At 35.9% G+C, this 20,045-nt stretch overlaps 1 protein-coding gene and 1 long non-coding RNA gene across 2 annotated transcripts; both read left to right on the top strand.

Moving 5' to 3' along the window:
* The first annotated feature begins 1,999 nt into the window (after positions 1-1,999).
* Positions 2,000-4,540, top strand: LOC129901641 (uncharacterized). Its single transcript, XR_008769889.1, has 4 exons — positions 2,000-2,089; positions 2,184-2,276; positions 2,890-2,937; positions 4,381-4,540. It is a non-coding gene; the product is annotated as an uncharacterized LOC129901641 (long non-coding RNA).
* Positions 4,541-16,387: 11,847 nt separating this feature from the next.
* LOC129900078 (uncharacterized) lies at positions 16,388-18,814 on the top strand. The gene has a single exon (XM_055975044.1). The coding sequence runs from the start codon at positions 16,388-16,390 to the stop codon at positions 18,812-18,814; it is 2,427 nt and encodes an 808-aa protein (XP_055831019.1).
* The last annotated feature ends 1,231 nt before the right edge of the window (positions 18,815-20,045 follow it).

Genomic DNA, 20,045 nt, shown 5'->3' with positions numbered 1-20,045 from the left:
TCAAAAGCAATAAAGAACGTAGAATGGTTGAGAGATGGAAAGAAATTAAAGAATAGATGCATAGAAATATAGAATTCTTCTTCCAAGTTTAGTGAATTTATGAAAAAACAAAATGTCAACAGATTCTTTTCTGGGATAAATTGTAGCTACCTTCTACTGGTTTGGTAATGCTAGGAATTCAGATCAATTATTTCTTGTTTACTTTTTTCTTTTTGGGAGGACAACTAGTTGAAGGGAATAACATTATATCAAAGATTTTAAATTCGAAACTCCTACCTCTAATTTCTTTACAACAAATCGTTTAACAAGAATTACATTAAGATTTCTTTCAAGATATTTTACGTATGGTATACGACTATACATGATATCAAATACAGGGTAGTTGAAAAGTAGAAGTAATACATCAAATCTATTAAAAAAATAAAAGGTAGAGTAAGGATAATTTGACAATGTACAAAGGTCTATGACGGAGTTTTAAGATAAGAAGAATAGTCATCTTCAATTTTGGTGATTCACGACAATGATTTTGGAAGTGGGTGGTCTTGAATTTTTGATCTCATTATTAGGTAAAAGTTCTAATTTAACAAGTTTTAACTTTTGATTCTGAAGCTTTGCCCATGAGACAAGCGAATGTCAAAAGTTCAAAACCATTCATTTTCAAGGTCATTAGGTATTTTCTACTTCAATTAAAGCAAAGGTGAGGCGAGTGGGCCTGTACATTAAACTCAACTTATTATAAAAGTATCTTTATATAAATAGTCGGTTGAATTTATTGTTTACTTTTCTTAATCACTATACAAAATATATACATATATTTACACAGATTGTGCATATGGAGTATATATCCATCTTCTATTGTTTATTAAATGATAGGGTGGATGACTATTTTGATAAATTCATTTTTTTTAAGTGGCCTAGTCTCACGTCGACTAAGTTCTACTTGGTTTCGATCAAAGCTCCACTTGTTTAAAGTTGAATTGGACTCAATTCGATCAGCTTGATTGAGTCGTAAAATTAATAGAGATTTTTATCCTCTAAATCAATTGACATGAGTTTATAATCAAAATGAACCCATATTTTTCAAGGAAAAGTTATTTAATGTAATTATTATGCTTTATAATTGAAGATTTATGCTTTAGTAGTTGAATCCATGGAAGTCTAGTAAATGTGAGAAACGTGATTCATAGAGAAGAGAGAGAGAGGAGTTTATTTCAATGAAAAATCTAATTACAATGAATGAGAGGATGATCTCTTTTATAGACTACACACATTGCACCATGTGCACATTTCTAACTAACTAAATGACAACTGGCATTGTTAGTTACATAACAACTTTGTAACTAACTACACCTCACACACACCGTTGCTAACTAACACTCAATCTTGCATCCACACATAAACTTGGTTGTGTCTCAATACTTCCCATCAAGCTTTAGTCTATGCAAACATTGAAGACTCCAAGCTTGCCCAAAAACATATAATGAGAGGCTGCATCTAACCTGTTACACCCCGTACCTTTGTACCTTGGAACGCGTTCTTAAATTTCTTAAGCTTCTTAGAAGTTACCATGTGAGTCGGATAATCTATAACGCTACTAAACAACTCTAAGGAAGGGAGGGATGTTATATCCCGCACTTTTGGGCATTCAGAAAGAAAGAAATTTTGATTTGCAAGGAATGACGTTGTGATTTATTTTGTTTATTCTATTTTGTACCGGTGTGATGTTCATGGAAAAATTGATGTGGAAATACGGAGGAAGGCCGAGGGAAAAATTGGGAATTTTGGAGAGTAGTTTGTGAATTGCAAAAAGAGAGAAGACTTGTAGCTTTTGGGCTTAAATAGTAATAATTGCAATAAGTAGTTTGGGCTCTCATAATAATAATAGTAATATTGAGGCCCAACAAAAGAAAAGGCCCAAGTCTTGGAAACTTAGCACATTAATTAAGTGGCCTATATATATGTTTTATGACTTATTTTTCTCATCCTTATCCCATAAGTCATTTTCTTCAAGAGACTTCAAGAAGAGAAAAGAAGAAAAAGAAACCTTGAGCTAGAGAGGGAGAAGGCCACAGATTTGGAGAGAAAAAAGGTGAGTTCCTCGATTTCGTTCCGTGAATTAATTATCTAGGGTGCACAACGATTATATGGAGGTATTTATAGTATAAAATCATGGCTTGGTGCAGCCCAAAACGGACAGCAAGCAGTCCACGCAATTTCAGCGCGTCTAGAGAAGTTCTGAGGCGAGTTTTGGCGAGTTTTGGCCAATTTCGGGAAAGGTAAGGTCTTTCCTTTTAATTTGAAGTTTATGGTGTTGTTATAGGGTGTATTACACATCTTTTATGCTGCTGGAAGTGGAAGAACATCGTAGAAATGCTTAGCGAAAGAAACAATATAAATTGAAGTCGTCGTAGTTAAATTGTAGACGAAATGAGGCGTTGTGCGTGTGGGGGCTGCTGCTGGTCGTGTGGTGGTGTGTTGCAGGGCCTAAAAGTGTTCTAAAGAAGGTGGGGGAGCTGCTGGTTGCATCCACACGACCCCCACTTCGTATGATTAAAGGTTTTGCAAAATGGAAACTAGAAACTCTATTTTTGTATCATAGTTTGGAGCTAGTTGTTTGGAGCTTGTATTGTGTAAGGTTGAAGTGATTTAATTGTAAATATGCTGCTAGTTGTTGTTGTTGGTATGGTTGTTGATATTGTGGCCGAGTTAAAATCTCAGGGATGTTGAAGTTACAGGGGAAATGCTGCCCGATTTTCGGTAGTATCGAAACTAGTAACAAACTAGTCGAGGGTAATGGATAAGGAAATGACTCCTATTAGTACTTGGTTGAAGAGTGGGATATTTGAAAGTGAAAGACTATTAATCTTAGTATTACTTTCATGTCAATAGGTTAAGGAGGTATCAAGGCAAGATGGATTTCAATTAATCCCGAAAAAGGTATGCGAAGCCCTTTCTTTCTCTTGGCATGTTTTTGGCATAAGTATGTAAATCTACCCTTCTTCTCTCTTGATATGTCTTTGACATAAGTTATGATGAAATGTTTATGGCACCGAGTCCCTTGATGGGCCAAGTATGATATGTGTTACTACCTAAGGATCGGGTCGTACGTTCCACGGCACATATGTATATAATGACTTTATGAGAGAAAGTAGAGGGTATGTAAAGCTTATTCTCTTTCTTCTTTTGGCATGGCCCATAGAAAGTCATGGACGAAGAATGCACAAAGTCATCAAGAAGCTCTTATTTTTAAGTACACTAAGATGGCTAACGTTTTTAATTTCCTAAAACTTATGTCCTTTTGCCTCGATTCATGTGAAAGTGTCCAACCATCCTAAGTTGGTATAATTTAGGTTGTGGTATAAAGCATGACTCTTATTCACTCCTTTAAGCTAGAACCCTTCTAATAATTGAACTATGGCCTCTCAAGTTTTTTCTATACCTTGGGAAGTAGTAAGTAGGTAAAGTTAATCTTCTTTTTTTGATATGAACTTTATGAAATAAATAGACGAAGTATGTGTGATCCCAAGGAAGCCCCCATTCTCAAGGCCACTAAGATGGCCATTTTCTTGACTTTCAAAAGATATTTTATTACGCCTTGATATGAGTAGATGACTCCAAAAGTGCTACTTTGATGCAAACCATAAGGACGCTCCAAAGGTACTTGTTATGGCTATTGTCTTAATTTTTGAGTGATAGTTAATTTTGATTATTTCAACAAGTCTCCAATGATGGTTTAGATTGCATATGGTTACTCACTACTTCATTCGGGTATATGGTAATACATCTTTCACCGAGTCCCGGGCCGGCTATAATATTATTATATGATATACGGATCGGAACGAACGTTCCTCAGTATTATTATATGATATACGGATCGGGCCGAACGTTCCTCACTATTATTATATGATATACGGATTGGGCCGAATATTCCTCGGTATTACTATATGATATACGGATCATACCGAACGTTCCTCGGTATTATTATATGATATACGGATCGGAACGAACGTTCCTCGGTATTACTATATGATATATGGATCGGGCCGAACGCTCCCCGGCATTACTATATGAGAAATGGATTAGGTCGTACGTTCCTCGGCATTATTATATGAGATAGCACTAATAGTACATAGATGCTTATGATAACAGAGTGATGTGGTTGTTACACCGGGTCTCCAAACTGGCCGGGTATAGTATGTGATGATAGTATATATGACTTTATTTTATGAGATGCAGGTACAATGGTTTGTTGAATGTTATACTTTCCCCTGCATCTCTATGTTAGTTGTGCCCTCCTTTTGATGTTTTATACTTTACATACTCAGTACATATGTCGTACTGATCCCCTCTTTTTGGGGGGGCTACGTATCATGCCCGCAGGTACAGGCGCACGCTTTGGGGATCCGCCAGCTTAGGATTTCACTCAGTAAATTTGGAAGAAGCTCCATTAAATCGGAGCTGAGCTTTGGTACTAAACCTTATGTTAATTGTTATACCCCACACTTTTGCATATTCAAAAAGAGAAAAAAATATTTTTGGATTGTAATAAATGAGGGTGTGAATTATTTTATTTATTTTAATTAGTACCGGTGTGATGTTCATGAAAAAAAATTGATGTGGAAATACGGAGGAAGGCCGAGGGTGAAATTGGAAATTTTGGAAACTAGTTTGTGAACTACTAAATGGGGCTTATAGTTTTGGGCTCCAAAATAATGATAATGGTAAGGAAAGTTGAGGCGCAAAGGCCATGGTTAGCCCAAGCCCGTGGAAAATTAGTCCATGTGATAACTAATTAGGAGGGTCCAATATATATCTTATATCTTCTATCTCCTAGAACATTCAAGAAAAATCAAAGTCATCAAAAGAGAGAAGAAGAGACCGAAGCTAAAAAAAAAGAGGAAAAAATTGCCAAGTTCTTCAACTTTGGTCCAAAAATCTCGTCTTTCTTGAATTCTTACTAAGTTCAAGGTCCTCTTCAACGTGGCATAATTAGTTACGTGAGAAAACTACATTTGTGGCGGGTTGGAACTTGAAGGAAAAGGTAAGAATTCTTCTTTTTATGTTATGGAAGAAGTCTATGTGTTGTTGCTAGTAGAATTAAGTGGAAATCATGTAATTGTGATGTATGTGGGTGTGTGACCATGTGGGTGTGCAAGTGGGTGTGTGTGTCCATGTGGTGTGATGGTTGGGAGAAGAGGAATTGAACTTTATTTAGCTTGTTAGTTGTGTCGTTATGGCGGTTATGGTGTAATTAAAAGTTGAACGATTCGAGACGACCTTGAAATTGGTTGCAAGTTGTTATAGGAAATTATGTGATTTTAGTATAGTTTTATGAAATCATGGAAGTGGAATTTTAATATAGGAATTATTGTTATTCTTAATGAATTTGGAAGAAGACAATGCAATTGGGTAGTTTCGTTGTGTTCGTAGAAGTTTTGGGTGGATTATGGTTTTGGTGAAATTTTTGGTATATTGTATGGAATAATATTAATTTCTTTCGAATTATGTTTAAATGGTCTTGAGCTAGTAAATGAATATGAAATGTTGATATTAGTTTGAAGGTGTAAAGTTGGAGTGGAAATTGTGGCCTTATGTAACAAAAAGAAAGAAGAGAAAGAAGAAAGAACAACAAGAAGAAAGACTATTAATGTATTTTTGTAGTGATTGTTGATGTTGTCGGTATTGTTGTGGTTGTTGTTGTTGATATTTCGGCCGAGGTAGATTCTCGGGGATGTTGAATTTATAAAGGAGGTGCTGCCCAAATTTTTATAGACTCGTAAGGACTAGAAATTGAACTCTTAAAGGCTTATAACTTACAATTGGCAATTGTGATCATTTGTAGAGTTTGGAGAAAACGGGAGTTGAATTGGAGTGAGGATAAGAAGCGGATAAGGTATGTAAAGCTCTTCCTTTTCTTCTTTTGGCATATCCTAAGTGTAGTAGGTTGTAATTTGAGTCTCGGGAAAAATTACGCTCATAGTAATCCGAGGTTGAATTTCCTATAAATCCATTCAGTGAAATTGAGTTAAAAACTCATGTATGTTGGAAAGAAATGTGCAAATATCCATAACTTCTACTTATGAGACCGAATCATCCCATACCCTTGATAGATGACTCCGTAAAGGCAAATGTTTGAAATTTACATACGCCACCTCATTTGGCCAAGGTGGGCTCCACTATTCTCGAACTTTACTTTGTTATTCCATTTGGCCTATTTTGAGTAGAATTTAAAGAAAACTCATGGCTACTCTTCCAAATATTCTATGACTATTATTTTATTATTCCGTTCAGTCTCATAATATATATTTTGAAATATAAAGACGATTTCAACAAGAATGTTTTGACATAGACTATCGTAACATCGGAAAGTCACGCACTCTGATTATGATTTGTCATCAGGATTATGCTATTGAGTCTCTATAAGTATTTTGTATTTTAAATTGCATTTAGATTCTCACTACTCTGCTCGTGCCTACTATTATGATATCGTTCGCCAGAACCCGGGCCGGCTTTACAATCGTGCGCCCTATAATATATTCAACAGTATGATGTGTTACAAGTACCGAGACCTCGCTATAGGTCCGGGTACCGTTTAGGTGTTACGATGTGATATGGCATATGATATGTTCTGATGATATGACATGTTGTGATGATATGATGTGTTCAGAGTTTGTACGGAGATTTGAAACATTCCGGAGTATGATGTGTTGTGGTACCAGCGTCAGGGTGGTTACCACGTTCCCGAGCCTTATGCATGATTTTTATTTGCATTATGTACATATATTTTTAGTACAGATTTTGATGTCCTGGTTTGGTATGTGCTCCTTGTACCTTTCCGTTCAGTTACGATCTATACTCTTTATGTTTGTGCTTTACATACTCAGTACAAAGTTCGTACTGACCCCCATTCTTCGGGGGAGGGGGGATGCGTTTATGCCCGCAGGTACAGACGTTCAGGATCCATCAGCGTAGGCTACACACCTTTTGCTACCACAGAGTGCTTCTTTGACTCGGAGACTACATTTCGGTATATGGCATTCTTGTGTACATGCTTCTGTATATTTGACCGTTTGGGTACGGTGGGGCTCTGTCCCGTCATATACTTCCGTTATGTTCTGTAGAGACCTGTAGACATAGGGGTGGGTCATAGATCGTGTATGTTCGTTTGTTTATGACTTCTGTTTTAATACGGTCCCTTCCGTTATAATGGCCAAAATAGCCATTGTTGACACCCAATTTTGGCCGACCTATAATTATTTTTTGAATTACTATCTTAATAGATAAGTTTTTTTTTTTTAAAAAAAAAAATTACTTTCTTATATATATATAAATTTATATATATTTTTTTAGTATATATTATTCGTGTGTGTGTTTTCTTTGTATAAATATTACTTAATTAAGTTTATTGTGAATTTTAGTTAATATGCATGTCATATCTATTTTATAAAATATGTTACTTACTAAGTTTATTTTTGTAATTTTACTTATTCATATTGATATATATACGTATTTTAATAGGTCTTATGTACATATGTATATAAAAGGATTATTATTTAAGTTTATTATATATTTTAATTTGTTTATGTTAACATACCTATTAAACATCTATTTTAGTATGTATTATATACATGTTGGCATTTATGTGTATATACACAAATATTTATATTGTATGTACATGCATATTTACTTTACATATATAATATTATAATTTGATAAATTTATGATTTTTACTTATTCAACATGTATTTGATAATTAATTAGATGACATTTTATTTTTACAATTACTTATAATTATTTCCTAATCAAATTTTAATGTAGTCTACTTTTATATTCAATTTTAATCTCAACCGTACATTACATTTTTGATCCATGGCCATAATTAATTCTATCATTTTTTATTATTATTACCCAAATCCTAAACCTAAAGGAATTTTTTCCTTTTCATTTTATTTTTTTGGGGTTATCTTCTCCAAACGAGAGAAGACAACAGCAGCGCCGCCTCCCCATTTTTGATGCCTTTCTCGATCTCTCCCTCCGCCTCGCACACTCCTAACCCCGGCGAGATCATCCCCCGCCACCATCGCATCACCTCCATCAAACGTCCCATGAACGCCCTGCACACCCTCACACTCTTCTTCAGCGAACCAGTGAGCAGCGGCGGCGAACAGCGAGCTCAGAAGCTCGCACGATGAACAACAAACAGCGCCGCTACTGCTGCTCCTCCACCTTCAACAACACGCAGCAACAACGAACCACTCCAACAGCTCACAGCGATGGCAAAGCTGCCATCAGCAGCCATGGCGCATAGCAGCTCCTTCAGCTGCAGCAGCAGCGAACCAACGCCAGCAACGACGAGCAGCGGCGGACAACATCTTCGTCGGCAAGCAACTCCAATGACGCACATCGGCGACAACGGCAAGACAGCAGCGTTGAGGTTGCTGGCCACCAGTCAAACTCTCTCTCAAAATCGAATTTTTTGAAGTATATTCGAAGATCTATTTTGTTAAAGGCGGATCTGTAAGATCCGTCTCAGGTATTTCTATCTTTTCAGTTTCTTTCTTTGTTAAATTCGAAGATTCATAGATGTTTGTTTGTTCTTCGTTTTCTAAGATTAAGAGTTATTAGGCATATTTATGTTAGTGGTTATGTGCATATTCATGTTCTTGTGTTTCAATCACCTGCATATATAACCATATTGATTTTATAATAATTGTTATTATGATTAAATGTTTGGCTTGATTTTGGATATAACTCCAAGATTCCGTGTTCATCTTGGCACCTTTTCTTTAAATCGGTTGTTTAAACTTTCATTTCTGTTAACTAAGTTTGGAGATTTGCAATATGCATAAATCTGCTCATGATCTTCTGTTATAGTTTATGACCAATATTGCAAAAGCTATTAATTTTGTTTTCTGGTTTGTTTGTTCACTGATTCATGTATGAGATAAATCATTTTTTTTAGAATAATTTGTTGATTTTGGAGAAATCCGAACATGTCTACATTAATTATCCATGTATGATCATATATTTTAATTAATTACTGGGTTTGTTATTACAAAGGTTTCATTAGTATTATTTTCTCTTATCAAATTTTGGTCTTATTAAGAATATGTGTATTTACCTTAATCATGACATAAGTTGATTTATAAATTAAGTAATAATTTCTTTATAATTATTGATAGTAGGTCCCTCTTGACATGATATTTGGGACTTTTATGACAAAGTATTGATTATATTTTATGACTTTTTTCACCAAATTTTGAAATAAAGCTTGATTAAGTTTGACCAAACCAAGGATTGATTTGAAAATATTGACAGATTTGTTTTAGGATTTTGTTGTTGAAATTTGATATTTAGTTTTGAAATTGGGGCTCCTCTTATTGACTTTTGTGGAAAAAAAAAAGTCTTACAAAATAACGGTCTGTTGATTGATTTTCTTGCTTCATGATTGTTTAGATTACTATAAAATGAGGCTACATCTTCAGACACAGAAGACACAGAACAGAGAGAGAGAAAAGACAACAAACAGACAAAAAAAAAAGAAGGGACGAAACACATAAGAAAAACAAAATACATTAGAACACAAGATAGCGCTTTAACAAAAAATACTTAATTGCTTTTGAGTTCTTTCTTTTGCCTCTTTGCTACTTCAACTTGTTTGGATCTCGGATATTGCTACCGCTTTTCATTGACATAAAACTCATATTAACCGGTTAGTACTTTCTTTTCCTATTTCATTGTACTGTCTTCACTTTAGATTCTTACATATTATATCTTGTCAAAATAAATACATGAAGTATCCAGGTTAGTTCCCATTTTCTTCAATATATTAGTTTATTATTTTGAAATATGTTCTTGCTTTGTTTGTTTGCTTTGTTGTAGTAAGATTGTATAATCATGATATATCGCTACATATTTGTATATTGCTTGTATTTTGCTTATGCTTTAAGCAGGATTTGAACTTTAAAGTTCAAGACATGAAGAGTTCGCCTGGACCGGAGATCTGAAATTTTATTACTCTACTTCGATTTTTTTATTTATTTATAATTTATGTTACTTTATTTATTTGCTTCTCTATGCGGTTTTGTAATAATTTTGTAAGTAACTCTCTATATAAATAATGAAAATTGGGGAAAATATATGGGGAGGGGATATACTTGCTACTTGCTTTATTTATTTATTTTTTAAGTTTATCATAAATTTATGTGTTTGAATGCATGTGATCTAGTTATACTACTCATTTCCACATGCTTAGGTCCATTTATTCACGATATAAAAATTTATATGTTTTACAAGATGTTTACTTTATATATATATAAAAATAACAATAAAAATGATCTAAGAATAGTTCGTTAAATATCATTTATCATCATACATGTTTAAAAAAATAATTTGTTTATTTTTATGTGTTATCTTTGTTTATGAAAAATCTCATTTAATAATTACTTTGATGATATTTCCACATTATAACCTGTACTTTAAGACTAAAACCATGAATATAGTTTCAAATAATAGCTTTGTCATATTAATTATTTAGGCATTATATATGTAGGATCTACTAAATAATTTTGAATGTAGTAATAATCATATTCAGATTTAAATGTCATTTTATGTAGTCATTATGTTCATTGGATCTACAATTTTAATTACATCATATTTAAATATTTTAATTAATATTTTTAACATGCTAGTCATTTGGAAATCATGTGCATGAGATTTTATGTTGAATATCATATAGCAAATCATGTCTATAGGACTTAATGAATATTTTAGTATTTTTATAGGAATTAAGTTATGCTTATAAGATGTCAAATATTTTCATTATATTGATTCATATAGAAATCATGTCTAATGTAGTGTGTTGTCAATCCATAAATCATACCTATAGTTTTAATAAAATTTAGAAATCATGCCATTAATATCATGTTTAGATCTAATTTAAAGCAATAGTTTGTTAATAAGGTTTGATTTTATGTTTGTTAGGACGATGAAAGACCAAATCTTAATTTACTATCCTTGTTATGCATTTAAAACGTGTCGTCTAGTTTAATGTTTTGAATTTCCTTTAAATATACATATGAAGTAATAATATGCCCAAAATCTTGCCTCGTTTGAGTTTAAAATTACCAATCCTCATACTATTTGAATAATTGTTAATTAATCAATTTTATATTAGAACATTCTCTTTATTTAAAATTATATTATTCCATATTTATAAACTTTATCCAAGATTTTCAGCAAAGTAGTAAAAAATGTATTCTAAATATTAGGAAGAACTCACACAAGTTATTGTAGTTATCATGCTTATAGTCTCTGCGCCTTTAATAAATATTTCATCATATTTCTATATTTTAGAAATCATGTTCATAGGTTTAAATAATAATTTCAGCATATCTTTGATTGTAAATATTTTAAGAACATTGTTTCATGTAGAAATCATACTCATAGATAAAAATTAATTTTGCCGGTTAAAATCATATCCCCTGTAATGTGACGTTATTATGTATAAAAATCATGTCTATAAGATTCTAACAAATATTTATTGTATTATTCCATTTTGAGGTCATGTCTACATTTTTAATAAATTTTCATTTCATTTAGAAATCATATCTATAGTATTTTAATAAATCTTCAGCATGTTATTAACTAACTCATATTAATAGGATTTATAAATACTATTAGTTAATAACTAAAATTATCAAGCATGCCTTCTTTATTACAATCGCCTTTGTAATTAACATTGCCTTCATATATTAAAATAATGAAATTTATCGTCTATCTTATTCAAGTTTTATATTTTACAATATCTACGTCTGATTATATGCACACACATAATTATTATGACCTTCACAACTTATCTGTGTTTTCAAGCATGCTAATTAATTAATCTAAAGGCTTATTTGAGATTTTATGTGCTAACTGCTTGTCCTATCTGTTTTGTTTGACGATGGGTCTAATTAGGACGCCTATATTTTCTTTGGTCTAAAACCTACCCTAATAGTATATCCAATGCCTCTTGGACATTAAGTTGGGTCGATAGACACGCTTTAGGACGTTAGTTATTATTTATTTTAGATCGCTTTAGGATTATAATAATAAATAAACTTAAGAGGGGTAGGGGTAATTAGGCCCTTCGGAAATGATGGAAGTTGACCCGAGCAGAAAAATGACAAAAACTTTATATATTTTGTCTTCCGATTAATGAGCCGGCGCTGATCCGAAGAAAAATAAGAATGTAGATAATTTTATTTCCTGTCGACTTTTAAATATTTTTGTTTGTATTTGGGGTAGTTTAATATTTTAAAACTCAATGATTTTTCGCATCTTTAATCTTATTAGAGATTTCACCCAAATTAGATTTACAACATATTATATATTCATATATCTACACTTGTCTATTATCTTATTCATTTTTTTTTCTTTCTATTGTGGCTACAAATAAAATAACCATTTGCTAATACTAGACATTTATTTTACCATAAATTAAGTAAGTTAATTATTTAAATGATTTTAAAATATACATTTGTATTTTTATATATTTTAAGTATATTATTTATTATTTATTTACACAATAAATATATTATTATTAAATTTGGGTCATTCATATATAAGATGTATATATATGACATACCTTATATTTTCACTATATTTTTTTAATTTAATAAAACCTTTCTTCTTAATATTTCTAAAACAAAACAAAAATAAATAAATATCCCTAATCATTTTTCTAAAACTAAATTTAAGGACTATCTTTGGATAGGCTCTGAGGGATGCCTAATACCTTCCCCTCGAGTAACTAAAACCCTTACTTAGAATCTCACAGGTTTCACAAATCCAAACAGAGTTTACATTTACAATGGTTTTCCTAATATTTTCCTTAAAATTAGGTGGCGACTCTAAACAAACAATTTCAAAATCAGAGGCATAGCCACTTTTATGTTGCGAACTATTTCGACCCGCTCGAAAATAGGGTGCGACAGCTTGGCGACTCCGCTGGGGAAACTCCATGCACTTAGCATTTTAGGTTTTAACCTTAGTAAAATTTAGTTTTAGAATTATGGGATATTTGTTTATGACTTGCCTTTTATTTGTTTTAATTATTTATTGTGATTTGTTATATTACTTGTTATTTGAAAGGACGCAAGCTAAATCCAAACTTGCGCTCCTTATTTGCTTGAAAAACACTACATGTTATTGATATTCTTACACTGTCACTTGCATTTTCTATCGAGTCTTTGGCCGTACACAATACACACTGGTTCACGCGGGGAGTGTCTCACACTCCCCCAAACCTTCTTTTGGATTCTTTAGTTTCAGAGTTTGCACAATAAGATTAGTGTGCCTTCTCGCAAAAATTCAGTCCACTCTTGAATATCTATGAAAAATTCTTACTCTAGAAAATAGGCCATGATGCATACACCTTAGGCGAGGCGATCCAATGCACCGTCTTCGCAATTAGGAAATCCACCCTTTGTCAAAGGTTATACACCTAACGACATATTTGTTTTGTGAAAGTTGTTATGAATGATCCAAAGAAAAAGAACACATGACGGATTTGGAATAAACATACTTATCATACCCTTACCTTTCTTTCAGATGAATATCAACCAAAACCTCCCAAACATTCAGATGGTTGTTTCGGCCCCCCATACAATACAAAATTGGTGGCAAAACATTCGTAGGGCGCATGGTGTTGAGATCAGAAGGCATTTAGGTGCTTTGTTGTCGCTCATGGGAATTCGAGCCAACAAGATCTTCATTATATTACTGATGGAGTTTTGGGACCCAAGCACTGTGACCTTTAAGTTCTTGGATTTTGAAATCACTCCAACACTAGAGGAATTTAGTATTTTTCTTGAATTACCAATAAGAGGAAGAACACCAATATGTCCATCAACCATAAGTACAGAAGGTTTCCTTGGGTTGTTGGGGCTGCGTGTCTTGCCATCACTAAGGCGTGCAGAAAATGGGAAGGTAAAGTTGGACTATCTTTTCCAAAGATTTGGTCGTCTCGAGAGCTTCGATAAGCACCGAGATGAATTTGCATGCACTCGTAGACAATGGATGCATATGAGACCAAGGGTATTTGTGATGGCCTTTTTGGGGGCTATGGTCTTCCCAATGAGGTTTCATTCGATAAATATCAACATTCTGCCAATTGTAATGGAACTTTTTGCGGTACCGCATAACTATTCCTTGGTGCATATAATTCTCGCTGAAGTATTTCGATCATTGTCAGCATGCACAAGGGGGAATAACTTCTTTGGGGGCTGTAATTTATTATTACAGATCTGGGCAATAGAGCACTTCTATCGCCGAGAACCACAAAGGGACTACACAATAGACGCCCACAATTTGATCCAAAGCCACAATGATCGTCTTAGGTATTGGGACGCACCTATGGGAGAGGAAGAGTGGCGTCCGTTTTTGACCAACCTCACAGGAGATTCCATCCACTGGAAGTATTTTTGGATGAGAGGATCGGTTTTTGTCAGGACGCAACACTTCTATTTCATTAATCTGGTTGGGCTAGGAGGTATTCAGCCATATGCTCCTCTCCGAGTGTTACGACAATTCGGAGTTGTCCAAGACATACCATTATGGGCAAATATGGCACTACACGAGGATGATCTCACTTCGGTCCCAGCAGGGCGTATAAGGAATTTGCAATTAGATTGGGATCACATTATTACGATAGAGGCAGGAAATGAAAAATGGTGCACGCCAGAATATTATGTGTGGCGTACCACTGTGAGACATTTGGCTCGGCCAAGTACGAAGGGGATTGTGGGTGTTGCGGACAACCAATGGATTAATTGGGTTAAGCAGGGAGTACTCCCTCACATTGAATTCACAACACCAATGTACAATCAAATAATTCCAGGATCAGTAGATCATTTGATACCAATGATCGAAGAAGATCCAGAGGAAGACCCTGAAGAGGATCCAAGTGAAGATCCTGAGGATCCAGAAGAGGACCCAGAGGAAGAAGCTCACTCTGAGTATGGTTCGATAGGGTTCGATGAAGAGGTAGGATCGAACCAGATTGACGAACTGTCGGAGTACTATCCAGGGCCCTATTATGATTATGATGATGATGACGACGCTCCAACATGGCCTTAGAGTTTCATTCTTATCATGTGCTTTGTCATCCTTTTGTTCGCCTTATGGCCTCCATGTACTTTCTTTTTTTTAGGTTTCTGCCCATATACTTCATTACAAAGATCCAAGGCATCTTTGATTAATAAAATTATGTTATTCCAAATCCGAAATGTGTTTAATGGATCATTTATCATCAAATTGATTGCAACATAGGTCATCCTCTAGCAAAAAGAGGCTATGTATAGGACACATTTGAATGTCGTTAACTTGGCGTGTATGTGTATTATATACTTGTTGTACTTTTAAATCTTTCCCAAACTACCATACTTTCCTTTTTCTTTCTTTTATTTTGTTTTGTTAATCCCTAAAAGAACGTTGATTTGTGTCGACTTGCGAACTGGCTGACTCACGATACAACCTTCGATCAAGGGGAAGGATGACAGGTGGAGAAGAATTTAACGCTGCTGCAAACATAATGATACCAGTAGAAAATCCTGAAAGTTCTCAAAATATAGCCGACATCCAAAATGACGAGAAGATGGCTCACATGGCGCAAGAGCTTGAGATTTTGAGAGAGGAACTACGTCAAGTGCGAGACTTGGCCAAGCTTTCGGCTACTACCTTCCCAAGTTTCAAGATGCCCAGCTACCTCCCTAGAGCTGACCTGCCTCCTACAGATTCTCCAAACATGCCTAAACGTGCTCCTGTTCATGGTCAAGCACCATTAGCTCATCCGTCTGCAATCAGGACTGCTCCTGACCTTCCCACTCAAGACCCCGTCACACCTACCTACCCAGTGACAAACCAGATATTTGGAGCACACACCGTCGCCCCTTATGATTCACAAATCCCACCTGTATATGCTGTTGAGGCCCCTACTTTCACGACACCGGTTAGGGTCAAGGTCCCGTATGAGGTGGACCAATATGCAGAGATGGAGAAGGATGCTCGATTGAAAGAAGATAAGTCAATAGACGCTCAACTTCGAGGTCTAAGAAAGGCGTTGAAAAACCTACAAGTCTCTAGGGGAACAGAGAGCCTAGATTATGATGACTTATGTATCCACCCAGATATTGACATGCCGGTAGGATACAAGCCCCCAAAGTTTGACATATTTGATGGAAAGAGCGATCCTCACGCACATCTGAGGGCATACTGTGACAAGTTAGTCGGTGTAGGGAGAAATGAGAAACTAAGAATGAAGTTGTTCATTCGAAGTCTATCTGGAGAAGCGTTGACCTAGTATACACGCCAGGATCCTCGTAAATGGTATAACTGGCAGGAAATGGCTGAGGATTTCATGAATCGTTTCAGATTTAATACTGAAATCACTGCGGACAGGTTCTCATTAGCCAACATACAAAAGAAACCATCGGAGGACTTCCAGGAGTATGCACGACGTTGGAGAACCGAGGCTGCAAGGGTTCAACCACCGCTCGATAAGAGTGAGCTCTCAAAATACTTTATTCGAGCCCAAGAAGGTATCTACTTTGACAAGATGATGTCAATGATGGGCCAAAAGTTTGCAGAATTGGTCAAGATGGGAGATTTTATAGAGGAAGGCATCAAATCAGGTAAAATTCAGTCCATGGCTGCATTGCAAGCTGCAAGTAAGGCCATACAATCAGGATCCATTGGTGGCATCAAGAAGAAAAAGGAGGATGTTTCAGTCGTCAATTACCAACATGGAGGACAATCCCACCAATACCCCAACAATCCCCAAATTGTTGCACATACTCCATACACCTCGTATCCAGTGTATAATACCCGACCACACTATAATCCACCTCGAGCACCAACATACCAAAGTCCAACAAGACCACATGTCCCACTCCAAGCACCAACCCACCAAAATAGACCAGCATATGTGCCAAGACCACGTCCAAATCTCGAAGCCAGAAATACTCGCACCTACACACCCATTGCTGAACCTTATGCTCAATTGTTTGAAAGGTTGAGGATAGCAGGAGTACTACATCCAGTTGAGGGAAAACTCCCCGACCCAATCCCTTACAATTTTGATGGAAACAAGCGATGCGCTTACCACTCGGGAATCCAAGGGCATGACACAGAAGATTGTTATGGCTTGAAAAACCAGGTTGAGACGTTGATCAGAAGAGGAATAATAAAATGCACTCCAACACCTCCGAATGTGAACAACAACCCTTTGCCAAATCATGAGAATCGAGAAGTCAATATGATTTCTCTAGAAGAAGAGTACAACTTGGGAGAAACCATCGCGCCTGTCTGGAACGCCGAAGAAGCTGCCACTGCATCTCTAGTGCAACCTGTTATCACTATTCAACTAAGAGAACCTTTTACTGTCCAAACATATATCCCGAGAGTTGTAGTTACCACTACAGTTGCTAGAAAGGCTGAGTTTGACACCAAAGGAGTCCCATGGGATTATAAAACAGAAGCCAAGGGCAAGATGATTGACGCCGCTGTGGCTCAGGGGATGACTAGATCAGGAAGGTGCTATACTCCCGAGAATCTGAATCAAGGAGTTATTGGGAAGGAGCCGAATCCCAAGAAGAATGTTACGGATGCTGAAGTCACAGAATTTTGGAGAAAGATGCAGCCGAAAGACTATTCAGTCGAGGAGCAACTGAAGAAGACATCGGCTCATATATCCATAATGTCTTTGCTAATGAGTTCTGAGGCTCATAGGAATGCTTTGATGGAGGTGTTAAATGGGGTTTGCATTCCAAAAGAGACCGCAAGTGAAACCTTAGCTGCAATAATTGGACAAGTGTTGGAATCTAACAAAATCTCTTTCCATGATAATGAGCTACCAATGGAAGGGACTGGACACAACAAAGCACTTCATATCGCGATCAAATGTCGTGATAAGATTGTGACCCGAGTTCTGATTGATGGCGGTTCTGGATGTAACATCTGCCCTTTCACAACTTTGAGAGTTTTAGGCTTGAATATGGGAGATATAGAGGAAAGTCGTGTAAAGGTTAGAGCTTTTGATGGAGCACAGAGAAGCGTCATTGGAGAAATCCATCTCACATTGCAAGTGGGACCAGCAGAATTCCCTATTTTATTTCAAGTGATGGATGTGTCATCAAACTACAACCTGTTGCTGGGAAGACCATGGGTCCATATGGCAAAAGCAGTTCCTTCAACTCTTCATCAATGTGTAAAGTTTGAGTGGGGTCACACAGAAGTTACTATTCATGGGGAGCTCAATCACCCCATCTATTCTGTCAATTCTGTTCCAGTAACTGAGGAATTAGATGGAGCCACTTTTCACACTTTAGAAATCATGCAAGCTGTGAGGATTGAAAAGAAGTTAGAGTCGGTTGGTGTGAAATTGTCAGGGGCAACGAAGATGGTCGCAGCAGAGATGTTGAAATACGGGTATCAGCCTAAGACAGGACTTGGACCCAGGGCCAATGGCATAGTTGAACCCATCCAGCTGAAGCATCAGAAAGGTACCACTGGACTCGGATATGGATCTACATCGGGACGAGTCCACAACAGGGGATCCATCAAGACAACGTTTGTACCAGAGCAAGTTCCGATTCTAGATCACGCATCTGACGATGATATAGTGGAAGGAATAGGAAATTTGTTCGTGGCCATGATTGGAGAAGAGGAAGAGATAGATCTCCGCAAATTGAGCATCCGTGATTCCAAGCCTGGAGAAAGCTTGCAGAATTGGACCGTCAGCCCTTCCCTGTTTCGACAAGAGTCCTGGTAGTGTGGAACGTAGTTTTGTATTTTTAAATTTGAATGATCAAAGCTGAGGCTTGTATCATGCTTGATCTTTGTTTTTGGTTGCTTTTTCTAAAAAGCTAGAACGCTTTTAAATAAAAGTCTTTAATTTCTTTAAAAAATTATCTCATTATTTCTACCTACTTATTTATTTTTACTCGTTTTTTATACGTTTCAGCATTCATATTAAAAAATCCTAGTTCAACGGTTATGACATGTAATGAATCCATCGAGCAAAGTGAAAAGAACGAACACGATCAAGAAGAATATGATGAAAGCATGATGCCTGAAAATCTACCACAGGAGATCGAGAAGTTTGAAAGTCAGGAGAAACCTAATATGGATGAAACAGAGGTTGTCAATTTAGGAGATGAGGAAACTGTGAAGGAAACCCGAATTAGCATACATTTAGAGGCCGAAAGAAAGAATGAGTTAATAGAATTGCTTAGGCAACATGTTGACATATTTGCTTGGTCTTATGACGATATGCCAGGATTATGCACCGATATCGTTTCACATAGACTACCAATTGATCCCACCTGCCTACCCGTTAAACAAAAGACAAGAAAGTTCAAGCCAGACTTGAGTCTAAGGATCAAAGAAGAGGTAACCAAGCAGATTGAGGCGAACATTGTGAGGGTCACAAATTACCCCACTTGGTTGGCAAATATAGTACCAGTGCCAAAAAAGGATGGAAAGATCAGAATATGTGCGGACTATCGAGATCTCAACAGAGCTAGTCCTAAGGATGATTTCCCTCTCCCAAATATCCATATACTCATTGACAATTGTGCAAAACATGAATTGCAATCATTTGTCGATTGTTTCGCGGGATATCACCAGATATTGATGAATGAAGACGATGCAGAAAAGACAGCATTTATCACTCCATGGGGGGTGTATTGCTATAGAGTAATGCCATTTGGCCTAAAAAATGCAGGTGCAACCTATATGAGGGCCATGACCACCCTCTTTCATGATATGATCCACAAAGAGATTGAAGTATATGTGGACGATATCATTATCAAATCCAAAAGGAGTTTGGACCACCTATATGATTTGCGAAAATTCTTTGAGAGGTTGCGAAAGTATAATCTAAAATTAAATCTAGCAAAGTGTGCATTTGGAGTACCTGCAGGAAAACTGTTAGGATTCATTATTAGCAGGAGAGGCATAGATAATGGATAATGCATTTGGATGCGTATTGGGACAACATG

This window comes from Solanum dulcamara, chromosome 8 (assembly GCF_947179165.1).
Source record: "Solanum dulcamara chromosome 8, daSolDulc1.2, whole genome shotgun sequence".
NCBI lineage: Eukaryota > Viridiplantae > Streptophyta > Magnoliopsida > Solanales > Solanaceae > Solanum > Solanum dulcamara.
The sequence above is the reverse complement of the archived record's forward strand: the minus strand, read 5'-3'. Positions and strand labels throughout refer to the sequence as shown.

Excerpts from the sequence above, each read along its gene's own strand:
- LOC129900078 (XM_055975044.1), top strand. The coding sequence starts at position 16,388 with ATGGCTGAGGATTTCATGAATCGTTTCAGATTTAATACTGAAATCACT.